This window comes from Morchella sextelata (genome assembly GCF_020137385.1).
Source record: "Morchella sextelata strain SCLS chromosome Unknown scls_13, whole genome shotgun sequence".
NCBI classification, from domain to species: domain Eukaryota; kingdom Fungi; phylum Ascomycota; class Pezizomycetes; order Pezizales; family Morchellaceae; genus Morchella; species Morchella sextelata.
The window spans coordinates 1,168,385-1,186,713 of NW_025408628.1; the positions used below are offsets into that span (position 1 = coordinate 1,168,385).

Below are 18,329 nucleotides of genomic sequence, written 5' to 3' on the forward strand. Positions count from 1 at the left end.
ACATGCACAAATCTTTAGCGTCGTGAAACCTGACATGAAGTAGGTTTAGAGAAGAGATGTTGACTTCTCCCATTATGCACATACGATGTCGCTTTGTTTCCACGCGCGTGTTGCATAGGTGCCGCATCACACCCACTTACCCTAAAATTTGCGGGGTTGCTCTTGGCGCTAGAGTCGGGAAGCCGAGTTATTACAACGGGAACATCCAACCAATTAGTTCAGGCGTGCAGACATGACATCAGTGGAGGAAGGTAGGGAGGAATGAATTGCACTTGTAGGTACTTTGGAGAATTGCACTCCAGATGCAGAAGGCGCCGTCCGGCAATGCAGGACGGACATCTCTTGGATAAAAGTGAACTTGAGAGGATCACTGGATGGTATAGAAAAGGGGGGCTAAACACACACGTTTAGTGGTTGATAAAGTTGAGGAAAGTCCTCAACGTATAAGTAGAGTACATAATTTTTGGGCGACATGACATATATATATAAAAACGCATGTCAGAACCACTTATGGCTACGTAAAATAATGGAGGACACGACATGGACCAAGCGTAGGCCACCAGTTCCATTCAAGTCATCAGGACAGCTACGGGACTACAGCGCAGCTTTTTGTTGATAATATTCTAATACATGTACTCGTAATTTCATAGCGTTTCCGAACACGACCAATATTGCATGACATACAAAAAGGTGGATTTGGCGCTTTTTTATATGGTATGCAATAGCAGTTGTGTTCGGAAACGTCATGAATTTACGATATTTGGTAGGTAAGATGCTCTACCATCATGATCCTTTACCCCTGTAAGTCTTTCTTGTGGAGTAAAGTGGGTAGACTATATACATGTTTTACTCTGTAGAGTACCTACCACATATCCCCCGAAAGGTGTGAACCCTCCTCAAAATGACCCCCTGACTCTCGCTTTCATCCGAATGATCGTGTCACTTGCTTTTGTTTCTGCAGATGCAACATCTCCCAGCTAGGTCGGATCGACGATGTGAATCAGGGACAGATGATCAGGGCACGTGCTGAAATAGCTCATTGTAAACAATGGAACCATCAACTCCTATAGGTAATTTCACAACCCAAACCACAAGAACTCAAGAAGATTCTTCTCTAGTTGAGAGGTGTCTACATGGATGTATCACTGGATTGAGGAACCATGAACGCTTCCCCGCAATTACACCAGGATCCCCTCTTTGCGCTCTTTGCGCGGCGCTCCATGTAGGCACATATACTTGTATGTTTCTATTTACCAACAACAGCCGTAAATGATGTACATGTATATTTGTAGATTTAGGCATTGCTATGCCGTGGAAATAGGATCGACATTCCGCAACATAAGCTTTCGCAAATTATGTGGAGAAATGCTGCGGAGATGATTCCCCTCTTGTGGTCGCTCCGCTAGCGGACATCTTATTGATGCAGTTAGACAGCCCCGGATATATCTTGAGTCTTCCCAAGCTCAGCTTGTGATAACACACACAACAACTATTGCCAAAAGGAACTTAGATTAGGGACACTAGCATGGGGCAGCAGCGATCTTCTGGGCACGGGAGCATGAACACAGATCCTTTTGCTGAATGGAAGATGTCGAGTATTTATATGATGGAGGGCTTCCGTCCGTCTTTGAGAATGTCCTAAGCACCAAGTCAACCACGGATACCCTCTTTTTGTCCCATCCCCCCACCACGTGCCAGTCATTATGCGATTCCAAAAGGCCCTCCTACCCGCTATACTTGCTGGCGGCTTCGCGGTGGAAGCTGCGGCTTTGAATATACCTCTCCACAAGAAGCAGTCTGATATTAACAAAGCCGAGGCTATCAAAGAGGCATTCACACACTCGTGGGAGGGATATGTGAAGTATGCTTATGGGAAGGATGAGCTTCGGCCTGTGTCAAACACAGGGTCCAATTCTAGGTATTTAATCATTGGCATATTGCGCGTTGAAAGGGTTTTTCCTTACCAGGGTGTTTCGGCAGGAATGGTTGGGGGGCTTCGGTGGTTGACGCTTTGACCACGGCGATCATGATGGGGATGGATGATGTGGTTCTTCAGCAGCTGGAGTATATCGCAACAATTGATTTCACAACTACTTCCAGTACTGTCAGTTTGTTTGAGACCACGGTGCGTAGTTCGATCTAACCGATTCCCTTTGGAAGAAGCATACTGATTTTGCTTTTTAGATCCGCTACCTTGGTGGCTTGATCTCAGGATATGATCTCCTCACCGGCCCCTATGCTGGGCTGCTGGCAACTGTAAGAATATCATCTTTATTCTAAACATCTTGAGAACGCGCCAACTAATCATGCTATATATCTAGACTGAGGTCAACGACCAGCTTGTCAAAAATCTCATTACCCAAGCCGTAACTCTCGCAGACCGTATGTCCTTCGCCTTCAACACCACCAGTGGTGTTCCTGCCAACAACATCAACTTCTCCACCAACAGCTCCACGGACACTTCCAATGGGATTGCCACAATTGGCACCCTTGTCCTCGAATGGACACGCCTCTCCGATCTCACTGGGGACCCTAAGTACGCTACGCTCGCACAGAAAGGAGAATCCTACCTCCTCAACCCCAAACCCGCCTCCTCCGAGCCCTTCCCCGGCCTCATTGGCTCAAACGTCAACATAGCCAATGGCCAATTTCTTGACGCCTCCGGTGGCTGGTCAGGCGGCACAGACAGTTTTTATGAATATCTCATAAAGATGTATGTCTACGACCCTACCCGCTTCAGCACCTACAAAGATCGATGGATTCTGGCTGCTCAGAGCACAATGACATACCTGCAATCGCACCCAACCACCCGTCCAGACATCACCTTCGTCGCCGAGTACAACGGGCAGTCATTGTCGCTGAACGAGGGCCATCTCACATGTTTCATTGGTGGAAACTTCATCCTCGGCGGACAGACCCTAGGGGTCGAGGATTTCACGCAATTCGGACTGAACCTCACATCCGGCTGTCACGACACCTATAATGCCACAGTGACTAAAATAGGCCCAGAGCGTTTCTCGTGGAACCCGAGCAACGTACCGGCGACTCAGCTGCTGTTCTTCCAGCAGAACGGCTTCTATGTGACTGGCAGCGACTACATCCTCCGCCCCGAGGTCATCGAGAGCTACTACCATGCGTATGTGAACACGAAAGATGAGAAGTACAGGGAATGGGCGTGGACAGCGTTCCAAGGAATCAACAAATATTGTAGAACCGATACTGGATACTCATCAATAACTAACGTCAACGCCGTGGGTGGTGGCTCGAAGAGTGATGTTCAGGAGAGCTTCTGGTTTGCGGAGGTGCTCAAGTACCTCTACCTGATCTTCGACGACAGCAAAGAAGGTGGCTTCGTGCAAGGAACTCAGGGATGGGTGTTCAACACAGAGGCACATCCGTTCAAGGTTGCGGCGAAGTAGAAGGATGTGGTCGGCTTTGTATAGAATAGATGTATGGGTTTATGTATTATTGGTATCACATGGCACGAGTGAGAACCTGTGATGAGACTTTCTTTCTTTTGGGCTCGGCTTATTTGTATGTATTTTTTGTACGTTTAACAACCACAATCCCAGGGCACCTACTTAGTCAGGACTTGAGACTTAATATAGAGTTGGCTTAAGAGTTGCCAACCATAACATATACTAAGCATATATCCTATGTCAATTCGTGCTCAGATTCGTTCAAGTTGTAAAGCCCGGCGAGCAAAAGACCCTACCTACGTCGAGATAGTCATAGTCACCGGCATAATGCAGTGTGATATCTACTACTTGAGACCCCGAGACAGCTCAAGGCGCGAGAGTTTAGAGAGCATACTCAAGATTTATGTAATTGTTCTTTATGCAACTTTAAGCGTGACTTTCACCTTCCCTATCTGGTTCAGAGAGAGTCCCGGGCGAGGAAAAGTCTGAATTAGCTCACCATTTTGGTCATGGTGTTGGTACGGTGTCCAGCTTTACTAACATCTCGACTTTTGTTCTATCTTGGGGCGTTCAATCTACACTCTACAATGGGGATAGAAGAATTCTGTATTTATTTCAAATTTACTTTGCCATAGGTAGTAATCACCCATAATTAAATGAAGAAGCACTACACCTGCCTTCCTCCTCACAGGCAGACCAAGGACATACTTGTTTCAACAATATTAACTTTCTCACCTCTCGGTACCAGTAGTATAATGGCATGTTCTGTCGTGGGCTGAACCTCTTCTTAAAGCAAAGATATGTTGATTTTCACGAGTTCTTGCCGGCGCCCCCGTTTGAGCGATGTCACCCTTTGGCTTGGCGGTCAGCGAGTGATAGACCATGACCATATTGCAGTGATTGATTGATTACTTCATTAATATGACCATATTGCAGGCATGTATGTACGTTACACCACTCCTCTGATAAATGATCGAGAGATTCATTTCTCGGAATATATGCACTAAGTTTTGGCTTGTAAACTACCAAACGGTTGGTGCGGGAAGGAGGTGTGGAACTGACTGAAAAAACAGAACAAGGTGGAAACAAGCATCATAATGCAGCCCTGTTTTCACATTTTCCTCCAAGTAAACACTCCACACTCTCTCACTAACGACGACTCCACAGTCATCCAGAACTCGATATATCTATACAACAGAAGTAAATTCACAAAACTACAACTAAAAGAACTATATAACAAGAAAATCTCCCATCCCGCACGCAGGACATCTAATAATTACAACCCCACCTATCTGCTCCCCCTTCTCCTCCCCCTCGCGCCCCTATGGCCAACCCCCTTCATGCTAACACGCTCCTCAAAACTTGGCACACATATCGCCAAGCCGTTTTCAAACGTGATGCACTGCAAGCCCTCCGCACACGTCCCATCGTCCGCACAGCCCGCCCACACATCTGCGCCCGCCGTAGGAGTGGCAACAATCGTCTGCGTAGCCAGCGTGGTGGAGACCGTCACGATGTTTGTGAATGTTCGCGTTTGCGTCTCGATGGCTGTTGTGCCGGCGCCAGCGGAGCGGGTGATGGTGGTGGTGCCGGCTGCGCGGGAGCGGGAGAGCGTGCGGGTGGCAGTGGCAGTGGCGGTCTCGGTGGCGGTCACGATGTTGTCGAAGCTGCGGGTGGGGAGCTCGGTGAATGTCTCGGTGACCTTTGAGGTTGCGGCGGCTTTTGAGGATGTAGGATCTGCATCAGCGGTAGATGTGGCAGATGTGGCAATCTCAGTGGGGATATCGGTGGCCGTGACAATGTTCCCGAATGAGCGGGTGGGAAGCTCGGTCAGTGTTACTGCTACGGAGGTCTCTGCGGCGTCGGTGGAAGATGAAGCAGCGGCTTTAGAAGACGAGGTATCGGCAGATGTAGTAGGGGCGACTTCGGAGTCAGTTGCGGTCACGATGTTTCCGAATGACCGGGTAGGGAGCTCTGTCAATGTCACCGCTACAGATGTCTCTGCTGCGTCTGTAGAGGATGAAGCAGCGACTTTCGAGGACGACGCGGCAGCCTTGGAAGACTTAGCAGCTGTGGATGTTGCAGTAGCGACCTCTGAGTCAGTCGCAGTCACGATGTTTCCAAATGACCTTGTGGGAAGCTCTGTCAGGGTCACTGCTGCAGAGGTTGCAGCCTCAGTAGAAGAAGCTGCTTCCTGAGTACTGGTAGTACCAGCATCCTCAGTCGAAGTCACAGTCTCAATTGATGCTGAAGAAGCTGTTACGGTGGTGGTGACCTCGCTGCCATCCATGGTGGCAATGTTCCCGAATGTCCTTGACGGAAGCTCGACCGTTGATCCAACATCGGTTTCTGAAGGCGCTGTAGCCTCCGCGGTGCTACTGACAGTCTCGGCAGCTGAAGAGGAAGAAGCTGTGGCCGCAATATCTCCAAAAGTGCGAGTAACGGTCGTAGCAGCAGTAGTCTCATCCTGCGCTGATACGGGGGACGACGTCGCAACTACACTCGAAGTCGCCGCAGCACTTGTCGAAGACGATACTGCATCCCCGCTCCCACTTAAAGAAACACATGCAAACGACATCTCCTTCACATACGTCCCATTCGCCTTTGGCGCACTCAGGTCCCACACCATATCCACATACGGCCAACACACCTTCTCCCCCATCGTCACCATATCCCCCGCAACATACACATCCTCACCGATCAGCACCTTCTCACCCACCTTCTCACCCTTACTCCCCACCACCTGCGCCCACGTGCCATTGAACGTCCCCGTGCAACTCAACGGTACCGGCTGACAGTCCGGGTTTGCCAGCTCCTCCCAAGTCACCACCGCATTCCCGCTATCCAGTGTCGCAACATGCACATTCTGGTGGTCCGTGGTGTCAGACTCGGTGATCCAGGTGACCTGGGTGTCGCCTTCAGCGGCACCAACTACGGAGCTGGCTTGCTCGCCGAGGAGCTTGTCTTTGGACGTAGTGAGGGAGACGGCGACGTTGTGGTTGAGCCAGCGCGGGGAGCAGGTCGTGAAGCCGGTGCCCAGCCAGGAGTTTTCTTGTAGGTTGAGGGCACCGCGGGACTGCCAAGCGAAGATGTAAGAGGTGGTGTCGGGGAAGAGGGCGAGGTTGCTGTATGACCCGCTCATTCCGCCCACTGGAGATTGTTAGCAATTGGTATTCAAGGGAAAGAGAGAGGGAGGGTGTACTTGGCTCGCCGCTGACGCCGTTGGTGGTATTTTCGTTGGCTATTTTGATACCGTCCATGGTCTGCGTGTCGGTGTTGAGCCAGATTGCGCTGTGTTTTATATCATTAGTTTTCTATTCTCCCTAGACCCTTAAGCATGGATAGTATCGCTAACCCTTGATCCTCAGCACAAACACTAGCAAACGGCGCCGCATCAGCAGCTTCAAGACCAATACCGGTATTGTGACTACACCCCCAAGTGCTACTAGCACCCGCAATAGTCTGTAGAGCTCCAGCATCATCCACATACTGAATCGAGTCCCCGAAATGGCCCGACGCAGCACCGGTGTAGGCCGTGACTACGACATAAGCTGCGTAGAGTCCTGCAGCCTCAGAATAGACAAGGTCACCATTCATATCTGGTGATGCCGAGAGCTATATTCCACCAGTAAGTTGTCTGCTTATAATTGACATGGTATAAGGATATAATTGGAATATACCCCATCAGCTTCGTGCACGCCCGGCCCATTGACCGGCGTTCTCCACGCCTGAGCGCCGTCCTTGTAGCGGACTATCTCGGCGATTGGATAGCCGTTTGGCGGGGCATCCGTGGTGCCGGCGTCGGGAATGAAGTTTGCCAGCAGCGCGAATCCATCATTCTGGGCGACGAGACCACCAGCTTTATCATAGTATTAGCAACTATAACGCATATATAAGGGAGAGAGATTCTATGTATATACCTTCCCGGGCACCCTCAACCTGAACGGCATCACCAACGGCTGCGAAGGTGGTCGTATCAACCTGCTGGACATAGACGGCGTTATACGTCGTGTCCAGATACGCAAGATATGCGGACTTGCCATCCGGTGATACCTGTATGAGGGTCAATATCTAGTTATTTTAAAAGCTGGAGCTTGAGTTGGAGAGCTTACCGAAAAGGGCGTCCGTCTATGGTGTGGGAGGCCGGTCCAGTAGGCGGCAATGATCGGGTCGAAGGACGCCGGTAGCGAGAGCGTGTTTGCGAACTTTGTCACAGAAAGCTGCTGGCACAGCGCAGCTGCGGGGAGCAGGAGGGGGAGGAGGAAGCTCAGTGACTTCATACTGAGTCTAGCAGTAAAATGAAAATAAAATAAATAATGAATGAATGAAAGTGGTAGTAGAGGTTAGTAAACGAGCGAATGCAATGAACGTGTAAAAACCGCACTCTTAACCAGGAGGCGTAACGAGAAAAAAAATTCCAACAATCGGCGTTACAAGTTCGCTCCCATCAGAAGTAGAAGGGGCGTGAAGAGGTGAAGGGGGGAACAAGCAGCAGTATTTGTACTAAACTACATGTACCTGTATCTCCCTGTAAAGCAAAGTACCTCCAGTGGTTTATGATACGAGTTTCAGATAGAAGTCCTCGATAGTGGGCTCGGCAAATCATACCTGGGGCGATTGGGATTGGCTGTGATATAGAATGATATTATCTAGACTAGGGATGGAGTAGTGTTTGAGGTTCCTGGTGGGCGGTAGGGTTGCGTGCGCTAGTGGTACTGGGTACTGAATAGACGCTTGGCGGAAAATAGTAACAAGGGAGAGGCGAATCAGAGGGCGTGTTTAATTCTCCGGTTGTGTAGAACACCTATTTTGTACCTGCATCTATCTTCATGTAGGTACTTGAGGAGAGTTTAACACGAGTATCATACGTACTCTATCGCGATAATAGCAGCTACGTACGTGGCTGTTCCAGAAGTACTCTCCCGCAGAGCTTAATTCAGAGCCGCAGCTGTTTCTGCCTGTTTCTGTTTCGCTTCTGCGACTTTATCGTCTCGTCTCCAGTCTCCAGTCTATTTCTATTTAAATATTAAGCCCTACTCTAGACCACATGTAGCAAGCAATCATCAGTAATAGTAAGAGTAGAATAGTAGCCTGTTTGTCAGAGAGCCATTGTTTCTGCACGCGCACCTCTCTCTCCACGCGCTCTCTCCCTAACCAGCCCAACCCGACAATACGCAGCCCTACCCTGCGCCGTCATCAGACATCACTCACCCCTGCACCCAAACATCTCACTCTATTACGTACCAAACAATATCTGGTACCTGACAGACCTCACCCAACACCTCCCTTATCCAGTCAGGCATCCCCAAGACAACCCCGCCAAAACCTCCCCCGTGGTTCCCAGCCCAAAAATCCGACCCGTGTGTCCCACCGGGCCAAGCTAACCCCGTCGCGGTGGAAAATCTCCGAAGCTCCGGGCCGTCTCCGGGGTCGGCGATTCGACGTGTGTGGGTCGACGGTCGTGGGCCGTGCTGGCTGGCTGATTCGGGAAGCTAGTAAAGTAAGGTAAAGTGGGCAGAACTTTAAATTTGTCGGGTCTGAATGGTGGGGCTTGGCGTCGGCGGGGGGCTTGGTTTAATATGGGCGGTCGGAGTGGGAAATGGGGGTGAGGCTAGGGGGAGAATGAGGGTGGGGGAGGTGTGCTCCGGGTTGCTTAGTAGGGGGATGGACACCCGGGGGGTCAATTGACAAAGTGTAGAGAGTAGATTAGCTATAGGTTTGTCGTCCGACTCTAGCTCTCCGGCCGAAAGGATGGAAAAAGCAGCTGTACAGTAACGGCAGCCCAAACGTCAAGTCAAGTCAAGTCAAGTCGTCAACGTCCAGCCAGCGCGGCGACTATCACACACCACTGACACCACAACCACCGCCAGAGAACCGCCATGAACTGACACCACCGCCACCATGATGAACTGATACTGACACCACCGGTCGAACTCCAGACCACTCGCAACCTCCGACCCCAAACCCTCCGCCCAAAGCTTAAGAAGCTGTCTCAGACACCTTCTTTTCTTCTTTTCTTCTTTTCCTTCCATAGAGGACAAAGACCAGAGACAGAGACAGTAGAAACGAGGTACCGAGCATGCGATGCGCAGCTATTTAAGGCATGCACTGCACAGGTGGGGATCTGCAGAAGAAGGTTAAACTTGACTGTGGACTAAGTACGTGAGACTGACTTACGGGATGAACCGGACGGGCGGGGTCTGGAGCTGGGTCTGGGACTGTATGCGGATATAGAGATGGGATGAATTGATGGATTTCTGATTTGTAGTCTTTTGTGCCTGGTTGCTGGTTACGTCGTATATTGCATCGGTTTGGTGGGATCTGTGGGAGGTAGTGTTTAGTAAATATCACGATAAACTCCCTAACAACGAAACAGTAGAAGAGAAGAATATTAGTATTATGGTTACCAGTGAAAAATTACAAGAGAAGATAATTATTGTAACTAAACTACTCTATTATATAATTATCCAACTATGGACTCTAAAAATACCAAAAAATATATATGCTTTTTTTTTCGTGACTGTCATGACCCACGTAGCCTGCCCTATCCAATATATTGTTCCCCCAGTAACCCCCCAAAACCAATCATTACCCAGCCCGCAAAAATCAAAATTCCAATCATTGTAACAAGCCAAACAAAAAACACCACCAAAAAAAAAAAAAACCGAAAAGCGCCGTCCCAAATTTTCCCCTAATAAAGCGAACCCAATCAACAGTAACAAAGAGATAAAGATCATCCCTCAATCTCCTTCTCCCTACCCTCCCAATACCTCCCCGCCTTTGCTCTCGCCCTCAGTGTCCGCGGTACAATTGTGCCAACCAGGCTACTCTCGTGCCCGATCGGCTCGTACTCGACGCGGTATTTGCACCCGTCGGGGTACTGGAGGAGATAATTACAGATCTCCTCTGCGAGGAAGAAGCCGCGGCGCAGGTATGCCCGGGGGATAAAGTTGATGAGCCAGTGCTGTGGGGGGTTTTGGAAGTGGTGGTTCCACGAGACAAGGGATGTGCGGAGATACTTGTTGTTGGGGAAGAGGTGCTTTAGCGAGTCGAGGGGCGTGAGCTCTTCTAGTCCCGATGGTAATTTTGTTCTGAAACCATATAAAAATAATTGTTAGTCAAAATGCAAATTGTGACAAGTATCGTAGGTGAAGACCGGGGGAAGAGAGACATACACTAGATAGACACAGTTCCCAGTCTTGTTATTCTTGATCCTCAATATCTGCTCCGTGGGCCTTTCCACCACCGTTGTTGTCCTCGAACTAGCCATGACGCCCTCCACCCTCTCGACCCACCCTTTCGCAGTCTTCTTGATCTCGTCTACACATCTCCCGCCCGTACTCATCCCCAGACACCCTGTCGCACCGCTGATGCTCCTTCCGCCGCTGGGCCCCGGAGCAACCACGGGGCCTTCGCATATCGAGTGATCCCCGAACCCCCCGGTGCTGACCGTCTGTATCAATGGCGGTGCCGCAGGCGTGGCCGCATACTGAAATGGTCGAGGGAGCTCTCTGATCTTCTGGTAGCTGTCACGTGAGCGCTCGCGGAGGGAGCGAAGGAGGTTGTCGGGTGCTATGAGGGAGCGACGGTTCGAGGAGGTAGTCGTGACGGCTCCAGAAGGACTGACGTCGAATTTGATGCCGGAGTGCGGCTCGAGTTCGAGGGTTGTGTTGTGGTAATAATCCATTTTGCTTTTTGTGGGGTGTTTATTTCGATACGATCTGGCGACTTTGGCCAGTTTGCTGGTTAAATGCTGGAGTTGAGAATGAAGGATTCTCTCTGCTTTGCTCTCTATAAGAAGGCAGATAAGGATTAAGTGCAATCTACGATCAACACGCTGATCCAAAATGCGGGGAGGAAGAGGGGGGAGAGGGTTAATTAAGTGTAGATGGGCAGTAATAAGCTCATAAGGGTGCCGAGGAGCATATGAGGAGCAGCAAAAAGGTGTGTTCACAAAAAATTGGGCTGACTGAACGTAGGTACAACTGGCAACTGAGGCAAAATAGATACCTACATATGTAGGTCCGAGAATCCGAAGGTTAGGCTTAGTGAGTTTTTTCTGTTGATGCAGCTCCTCTCACGATGGGACATCCCGGGGCGCTTGCGGGGATTGGGGACGATACATCATAACGATATGAGGAAATGATCGGCATTCCGTATGTCTCAGAATGCAAGTCTTAGAGCACGCATCACCGCCGGTTACGCATGGCAATCAGGGGTTCAAGAGTTCTTCGCGTACCGAAAATGGAAACGGAGAGAGTCGATCCGGCTCCCGTAAATTTGTTCACGACCATGCCTATCTGGTTCCATTGGATCATCATCCAGCAGTAATAAGAGTTGGTTGTATGATATTTATTAGAATTGTAAATGCGGGCCAATGATACGGACGTGAACAAGTTCTATTGTATCCTAGATTTTGTGATACCATTTCAGCCGAACAACGAAATCGGCGCCGCGGGAATTGAGTACATGTAGGTAGGTAAACTAGGCCACACTTATTTGTTGAATTATATTCTTTAACAAATCATCAATCCGTCGACTCCCGGATTAGGGTATGGCATCTTACTAGACCGACGAATGTGCATCACAATATCGGCCAAGGCCTGCGCAGTAGTTAGAAGCGGCTGCTTCCTAATAATCATTCATGAGTCCGGGTTCTCATAGATTCCAAAGATACGATTTGGAATAAATAATTCCTTACTCATAGGCCTGGTCATCAAACGTGATCCAGAAGTGGGCCAAAGATCTCTTGTTCGTTAATGTGGTCCAGGGATCCTGGATTCATGACTTCTAATAAAGACACATAACCAATTGGGAGACCGCATCCGAATACATTGATTAATCGCTGTTGATCTATTGACTTCAACCCCCCGATAAGTCAAAGAGGTTAGTATATAGAACTTGAGGAAAGTATTTGTGCGTCGTTGTTAGGAAAACTGTGGTTTGATTGGCCAGACCTCGCCGCGTATTAATTCTTGGCAAGGACACACAACCAAGTTAGTGCTAGCCCCAGTACCCAGATTGGCTCCCATCATATCAACAAGCCTCTAACGCATTCAATGACATATCCAACGACAGGGACGACATGTAACACACAGATACGCCTGCGAATCATGAAGTTGGTTCGAGGAGGTGTTTATTTTCAGCTGTATGAAGCGACCAAAGAAGCGGGTCTGATCTAGGCGTATTAGGATCCCTATCTGAAAACCTCAGCAGGAGGGAGAAGCGAATGTTTCGAGGGCATAATAGAGGAGAGGGTGCGCGCATTCGTTTGGTTTAGGCATTGAATGGGATAAACTATCATGGCTAGAGGCGTATATTTACCTCCGGTAAGTACTCACCGTTCGGCGCTGCAAAAAAAAAAAAAGAAACAAGTAAACATACCGATAGCCACCCCGGGGTGGCAATAATCCACAATCTCGCGATAGAATCTGAAAACAGCTCATGCCGCTTATCGCACGGCCAGTGCGCGCTAGAGCAATTTCCGTGGACGGTTTGTCTCTAATGCTGCACAGATATCCATTCCGGCCGCTTTTCGCCTCAGATTTACCGAATCTAATCGTGGCTTGAAGGGGTCTATGCACCCCCGCCCGACGATCAAACTTGAAAGAAGATTCCGCCTCCATGGGAAACGTGGATAGGTAAGTACTTAAAGATTCCACACATGTGGATGGCCGTGCTATCATATGCCTACGCTATAGTTCTCGGCAATGGGTTCGTTAATTGAATTGAAGCCGCCTGAACGAATCTCCGTATGTATGTAACTCCCCGTTCATAGTAAACAATTTAAGAGTAGTCGTGACATCGATACAAAGGTTTACAGTGGTCACCTACCCTGCCACCTCGTGCATCGCGAAGTGGTTAGCTGCACTGCGCAAGTAAAATAAAGGACGTGGGGTCGAACCTAATCTGTCTATCAAAAGCACAGGTCCTACCTTATGATAACGCACGGAATAGAAGTATGCTTGACTGAGGCGAGGACTTAGGTGATATCTGACAAACGCTAGAACAATTGAGCTTAACTCAATATATGTAGATGGATCCCTTTTGAGCTTGAGTTTCAATAGTATGTCTTGCATAGTATGGTAATCTACGAATCGATCTATATTGTCTATCCTAAGCACAGATACTTAGAACGCCCTGCGATAAGGCGCGGGCTAGAATATCATAACAAAAGCCTCTGTGATTGAGGCGAAGAGTCATGGTTGAGGCGAAGATCTAGAGTGGTTAGCATAACTGACAAACTTCGATCTATGAACACTTTGGCCTACTTGTTCGAGTTTGGATCTCCCAAAAACCATAGCTCCCAATTGAAGACCTCCTTCCAATAGTTACAGCCAGTGCACCGGCGACGAGACAGTGTACCGTGGCTCTTCCTGTCTCATATGCAACGGGCCGTGGGTCTTGACCGGTTTTGGTCACGAGCTTTCACTCAATTGTTTCTAAAGGTTGAATACGATGTTTCGCTACATCGGCAAAGGTTCAGACAAGATCTAGTGTAGAACGGAACGACTAAGAGTGGTGTTAAGATGAATTAATAGGGTTACTACAAATTCATTAGGCTGTGAACGAGCTCAGAATCCTATATGATGCCAGGCTACTCCAATTGATTACAATCATGAATTTTTTTTGAAATTATAGAAGAATGATGGCTTTTGATTACCTGCTTGTCGTCATTTCCCCTCTCGATCTTTGACTCGAGCCAAAAGTTTAGGGCGAGAATCGGTATCAAACGATACATTTGTTCTGAATTGAAACGGAAAGGTACATGTATGCACTTCATAAGCTTTGTTAAACCCTAGTAAGTTAATAAGTTGTTAGTCCTTACAGCCCCAAGTGATTTGCTGAAGCATGATTTTAAGTGGGATCAATGTTAACCCGCCTAGACCACCAGTGCGTACGTAGGTGTGGTACGCGAGTCGTGGGGCCTCAGGGTCTCGCGAAGAAGCCCGAAGTTCAAGCACGTCCCTGCGAAACCGATACACTGCCTCCTCGTCTCGAAGTGCCTTGATCTTCTTTTGGCCGTATAATCTTGGTGGACCCAGTTCTGTTAAACATGTTTAGCACATTAACAATCTGCAATACAAATAAGTTCAGGATCGACTGAGACAGCCCAAGGTCTTAATACATTACTGTCGAGGGAGAATACAATTGGTAGGCCTAACCTGCCTTGAAGGTCCTATACAGCGTTCAACATGTGCCTTGGCCTTCCACCCACCGCCTTACCTGAAGCCCATGAGTTTAGTAGCCTGAAATAACGGTATATAGAATAATACGAAATGTATGGAAAATGCATGTGCATATATTTGGTAGAAGTATCAGCAGATGCACTTCTTTCAGTTGATTTCTTTTATCATTTTGTGCCTTTTTCTCATAATTTTGTATAAGCAATATGTATTGCAAAAGAAAACAAAGAGAAACTGAAGGAAAACGGACCGATACTTGCGAAAGAACTGATGATCTAGTAGATATGTGGGTATCCGCCGGAACCCCCGGCACCGGCGCTGGGTCGGTGTGCAGTGCCTTCCGGGGCCTCAATTTAATAGGTTGAAAAGGATGTTGGCTCCTTAAAGTTTTCACTTATTAGCGATCGGGAAGTATCGTAGCCGGCTTCTGGACGACTTTCTCAGGGCGTTGCACGCACTCCAGGATATCCCACAGTGTTTGAGGCGTTATATTCGTGAAGAGCTTTGAGTGGCGTTCCTCTCCACCTCGCGATTATCGAGAACCGGTTCACAGGATTCGGGAGCGATGAATGTAGTGCTTTTTTACGTACATGTGATAGTCCTGGCATTACTGAAGACGCTAGTATACTAAAAAAAAAAAAAAAAAAAAAAAAAAAAGAATACGACGTAGATTGTAGCAGGCCCTTACATGTAATTATCCATCCTCTCTGATTTTTTCTACACACGGTGTTCTGAGCTTATAACTAGCGGCTGAGTTGGCCACAATACATGTATTAATGCTACGATGATTATTTTCTAATACATTATATCGTTTACTGATCATTCATATTTCTTGCATGCTGCGGCATGTCAGCAGTACAGCCTATATAATCCTCCCGTGATCAGAGACTGATCCCATGATGATCGAGGAGAATCGGCGATTATCTCCAAATCCTCCAAATCCCCAAAACTTCCCACCCTCCCTTCTTTCCAGAGCTTCCAACCTTTTCTACCTGCCATCTTATGCCTTCCTTGCCGTACCTTCCAGATCTCAACCGCTCGGCAACAGCTTCCGGCTTATTCTGTGCACATAGCAGAATATATGCTACTCCGCGATCCCTGCTCAGTACCCTTTCCAAAGAGTCCAAAAGTCGGTCCGTTGTGAGCATCCCATCAGGTCCCCCGGCGTAAGTTAGCTCCAGCAAATCCAGCTTACGCCCTCTCTCTGTATCCTCCTCGCCCGGAAGAATTGGTAGCTTAGATGTTGGCACATATGGGGGATTAAAAACAAGCATGTCCACAGTCCCATCTCTTAAGGGCGACACTAGGTTTGCAGTCAGAGAGTCGAGGTAGTGTCCCTGCGGCTTGTTCCTGGAGATAGTCTCATTCGTGGCTTTATTTGCAGGCGTCGAGACGTCAATTCCTAAAGTAAGGACAGAGTCATGCCCAAAGATTGTCGATGAGTTTGTTGTGAGGAAACTAAGCACTACACCTGAGCCCGTGCCAACTTCAAGAACAATAGGTACGGCATTTTGGGCGGGGAAGCGCTCCCCGAGAAACGAGATTTCAGAGTCACTACTTAGTGTGTCTAACAACAAGTAAGAATCTTCACTGGGCTCGTAAATTTGGTCATAATCGACGTGAGAAGTATCGGGTGTTGGGAGAAGTGGCATGGCGGTACGTTGTTGTTTTAAGGTTTCAATAACCTAAAGTGGGAAACTTATAAACGCTGTGGAGGGTAACCCTTGGGGTTAGGGTTGCGAATAGGTCAGGGAGCTATCAATTGAGTAGCTTGAAACCGTCGAATCGATAGCTGTGCAGGTTGTAAAAAACAATTAGAAACACTATATATTGAATACATATATATTAAAAGCATATAGTACAGAGACGCTCAACTAAACTAATTTATTGAGAAACACATCATAGTGTATATATATAAGAACATAGTATCAGATAATACATGCAATGTTGCACCAATTTCGCACACTTACACGCAGCAAAGCGGCCACGGCCACCCGAGCCACGCAGCAAATCTGCCCGCCAGGCTGGCCTGATGGAATAAATGTAGCCATCTACATAGTATATATTAAGAAGTTTCAAATTAGGAGTCAAGACTAGAGCCAGCTAGATAATAACTGATAGAATGCTGGAATGAGATCCATATATGTACTTACATGCAGCTTAAGCTTAGAAGTAAATATCCGAGTTTTCAACCCACTCAGAAACTTTAATAACCAAATGAATCTTGACTAAGTACCTTGGACATAGGTGAGCCGACAGGAGCTCTACTAGGGTGCCAAGAAATATTCGTGCAGAAGCAAAACCTAAGTAGTGGTGAACTTCTCTTCCTTCTTGTTTCCTCTCTCCTTCTACATATATTCATCATCTCGTCAAGGCATTAATTGCACATCTTTCCTTTACAATTCCATCAAATCTAATCTATATACACATCGACAACCGTATTCATTAGAAATGACTCGCCCACTCACAAACTCTGAAAACACACAGCCAATTGGTCGTGCTGTTCTGTCTGATGATCCACTTATCCATCATAGAGGTAATACAATTTATTTCTAATCTAGTTTTTTTTCTCTTTTCTTTTCTTTTTTGTTTCTTTTTCTGACATCATAACTAGACATCATGCATCCTGAGAATCCAATGGAGCTCAGTGAACAGAATCTAACTACGTTAAATACGCTGGATTACAATCTTAATCACTCATCCTTTCCTCTAGGAAATAAAGAAAATAAACCCGATCAGAATACAGTGCTTCCAGCTATGGAAGAATTACCAATTGCTGAAGGGACCTCTGGGGGGCCAGCTGAGGCATCAATGTCCAGCGTCCAAGTTGATGACAGTCTCGACGAGATCAAATGGAAGAACCGAATTCCATTAACTATTGACATCCCCAGGGTTGTCAGGCTAATGTTACAAGCCCCAGAGGGATCCTGGTTTAGTTTGTGTGATTTCTGCGTGCGCACAGACAACATCCATAACCCTGGAGCCATCATTACACTCAGATCTAAGACAATCTCCGCGTGCTACAAGCTCTTTAAAGATTGCAAGGAGGTTCTCGACATTCCAGATAACTGGAGAATTTTTGTCAACCAAGAAAATAGTTATTATAAAAGATGCGAATCTTGCAATAAAGATCTTGATCGATCAATGACTGTTAAAGTCTTTATTCACCACTACAGAGAAGGTGAAGTCGAGAATGGTAGTATGTAACCACTCAAAAACTTCTAGTCCAGTAATACCTTTCTGTTTTTTCTTTCCTTTGGAGCCAGTACTGACAATAGCTAAATGGATATATAAAACAGATCTGTTAGTTGATAACATCTCACTGCAAAACATCGAGCCAGTTCTCAGATGCCATACTGAGGACAGCGAGACTTATGTTAAGTTTACAGTTATCGTCTCTATGTCCGTGAAGACTAAGACAGTATCCGCGAATTTTGTTGTCACCTCAAGCATCAAGTCATACAAGCCTATCAACACTGGGATCGATGGGTCGTCCAAGCATAAGAGGATGTTTAAAAAACGCGATTTCAAGAGCATAGACAAAGCAACTGAGCTCACCGATGCGTCGAGATTAAACAAAAGCCGATACTAAAGTCATGCATCTGCCCCTTTACTGTAAGGTTCTCCCAAGAAATCTTAATCTCCTAATTTTAACCCAATTTTTTTGGTAGGGCAACGGCCGGTCGTTTAGTCACGACACTAGACATAATTGGGAGATATATGA

The 18,329-nt window shown here is 47.5% G+C and overlaps 5 protein-coding genes across 5 annotated transcripts; 2 read left to right on the forward strand and 3 right to left on the reverse strand.

The window, feature by feature from the left end:
- Positions 1-1,703: 1,703 nt before the first annotated feature.
- H6S33_002718 (uncharacterized protein) lies at positions 1,704-3,419 on the forward strand (the record flags this gene model as incomplete). Its single annotated transcript, XM_044834085.1, has 4 exons — positions 1,704-1,918; positions 1,981-2,125; positions 2,185-2,256; positions 2,322-3,419. The coding sequence occupies 4 exons, from the start codon at positions 1,704-1,706 to the stop codon at positions 3,417-3,419; spliced, it is 1,530 nt and encodes a 509-aa protein (XP_044692879.1).
- A 1,288-nt stretch (positions 3,420-4,707) lies between these two features.
- On the reverse strand, positions 4,708-7,699 carry H6S33_002719 (uncharacterized protein; the record flags this gene model as incomplete). Its single annotated transcript, XM_044834087.1, has 6 exons — positions 4,708-6,569; positions 6,622-6,710; positions 6,775-7,034; positions 7,100-7,278; positions 7,340-7,472; positions 7,532-7,699. 6 exons carry the CDS (start codon positions 7,697-7,699, stop codon positions 4,708-4,710), a joined length of 2,691 nt encoding a protein of 896 aa, XP_044692880.1.
- Positions 7,700-10,152: 2,453 nt separating this feature from the next.
- H6S33_002720 (uncharacterized protein) lies at positions 10,153-11,106 on the reverse strand (the record flags this gene model as incomplete). The annotated part of the gene is made up of 2 exons (XM_044834088.1): positions 10,153-10,510; positions 10,595-11,106. The coding sequence occupies 2 exons, from the start codon at positions 11,104-11,106 to the stop codon at positions 10,153-10,155; spliced, it is 870 nt and encodes a 289-aa protein (XP_044692881.1).
- Positions 11,107-15,525: 4,419 nt separating this feature from the next.
- H6S33_002721 (uncharacterized protein) lies at positions 15,526-16,257 on the reverse strand (the record flags this gene model as incomplete). The annotated part of the gene is made up of 1 exon (XM_044834089.1): positions 15,526-16,257. The coding sequence occupies one exon, from the start codon at positions 16,255-16,257 to the stop codon at positions 15,526-15,528; it is 732 nt and encodes a 243-aa protein (XP_044692882.1).
- Positions 16,258-17,362: 1,105 nt separating this feature from the next.
- Positions 17,363-18,197, forward strand: H6S33_002722 (uncharacterized protein; the record flags this gene model as incomplete). The annotated part of the gene is made up of 2 exons (XM_044834090.1): positions 17,363-17,804; positions 17,905-18,197. The coding sequence occupies 2 exons, from the start codon at positions 17,363-17,365 to the stop codon at positions 18,195-18,197; spliced, it is 735 nt and encodes a 244-aa protein (XP_044692883.1).
- Positions 18,198-18,329: the final 132 nt, after the last annotated feature.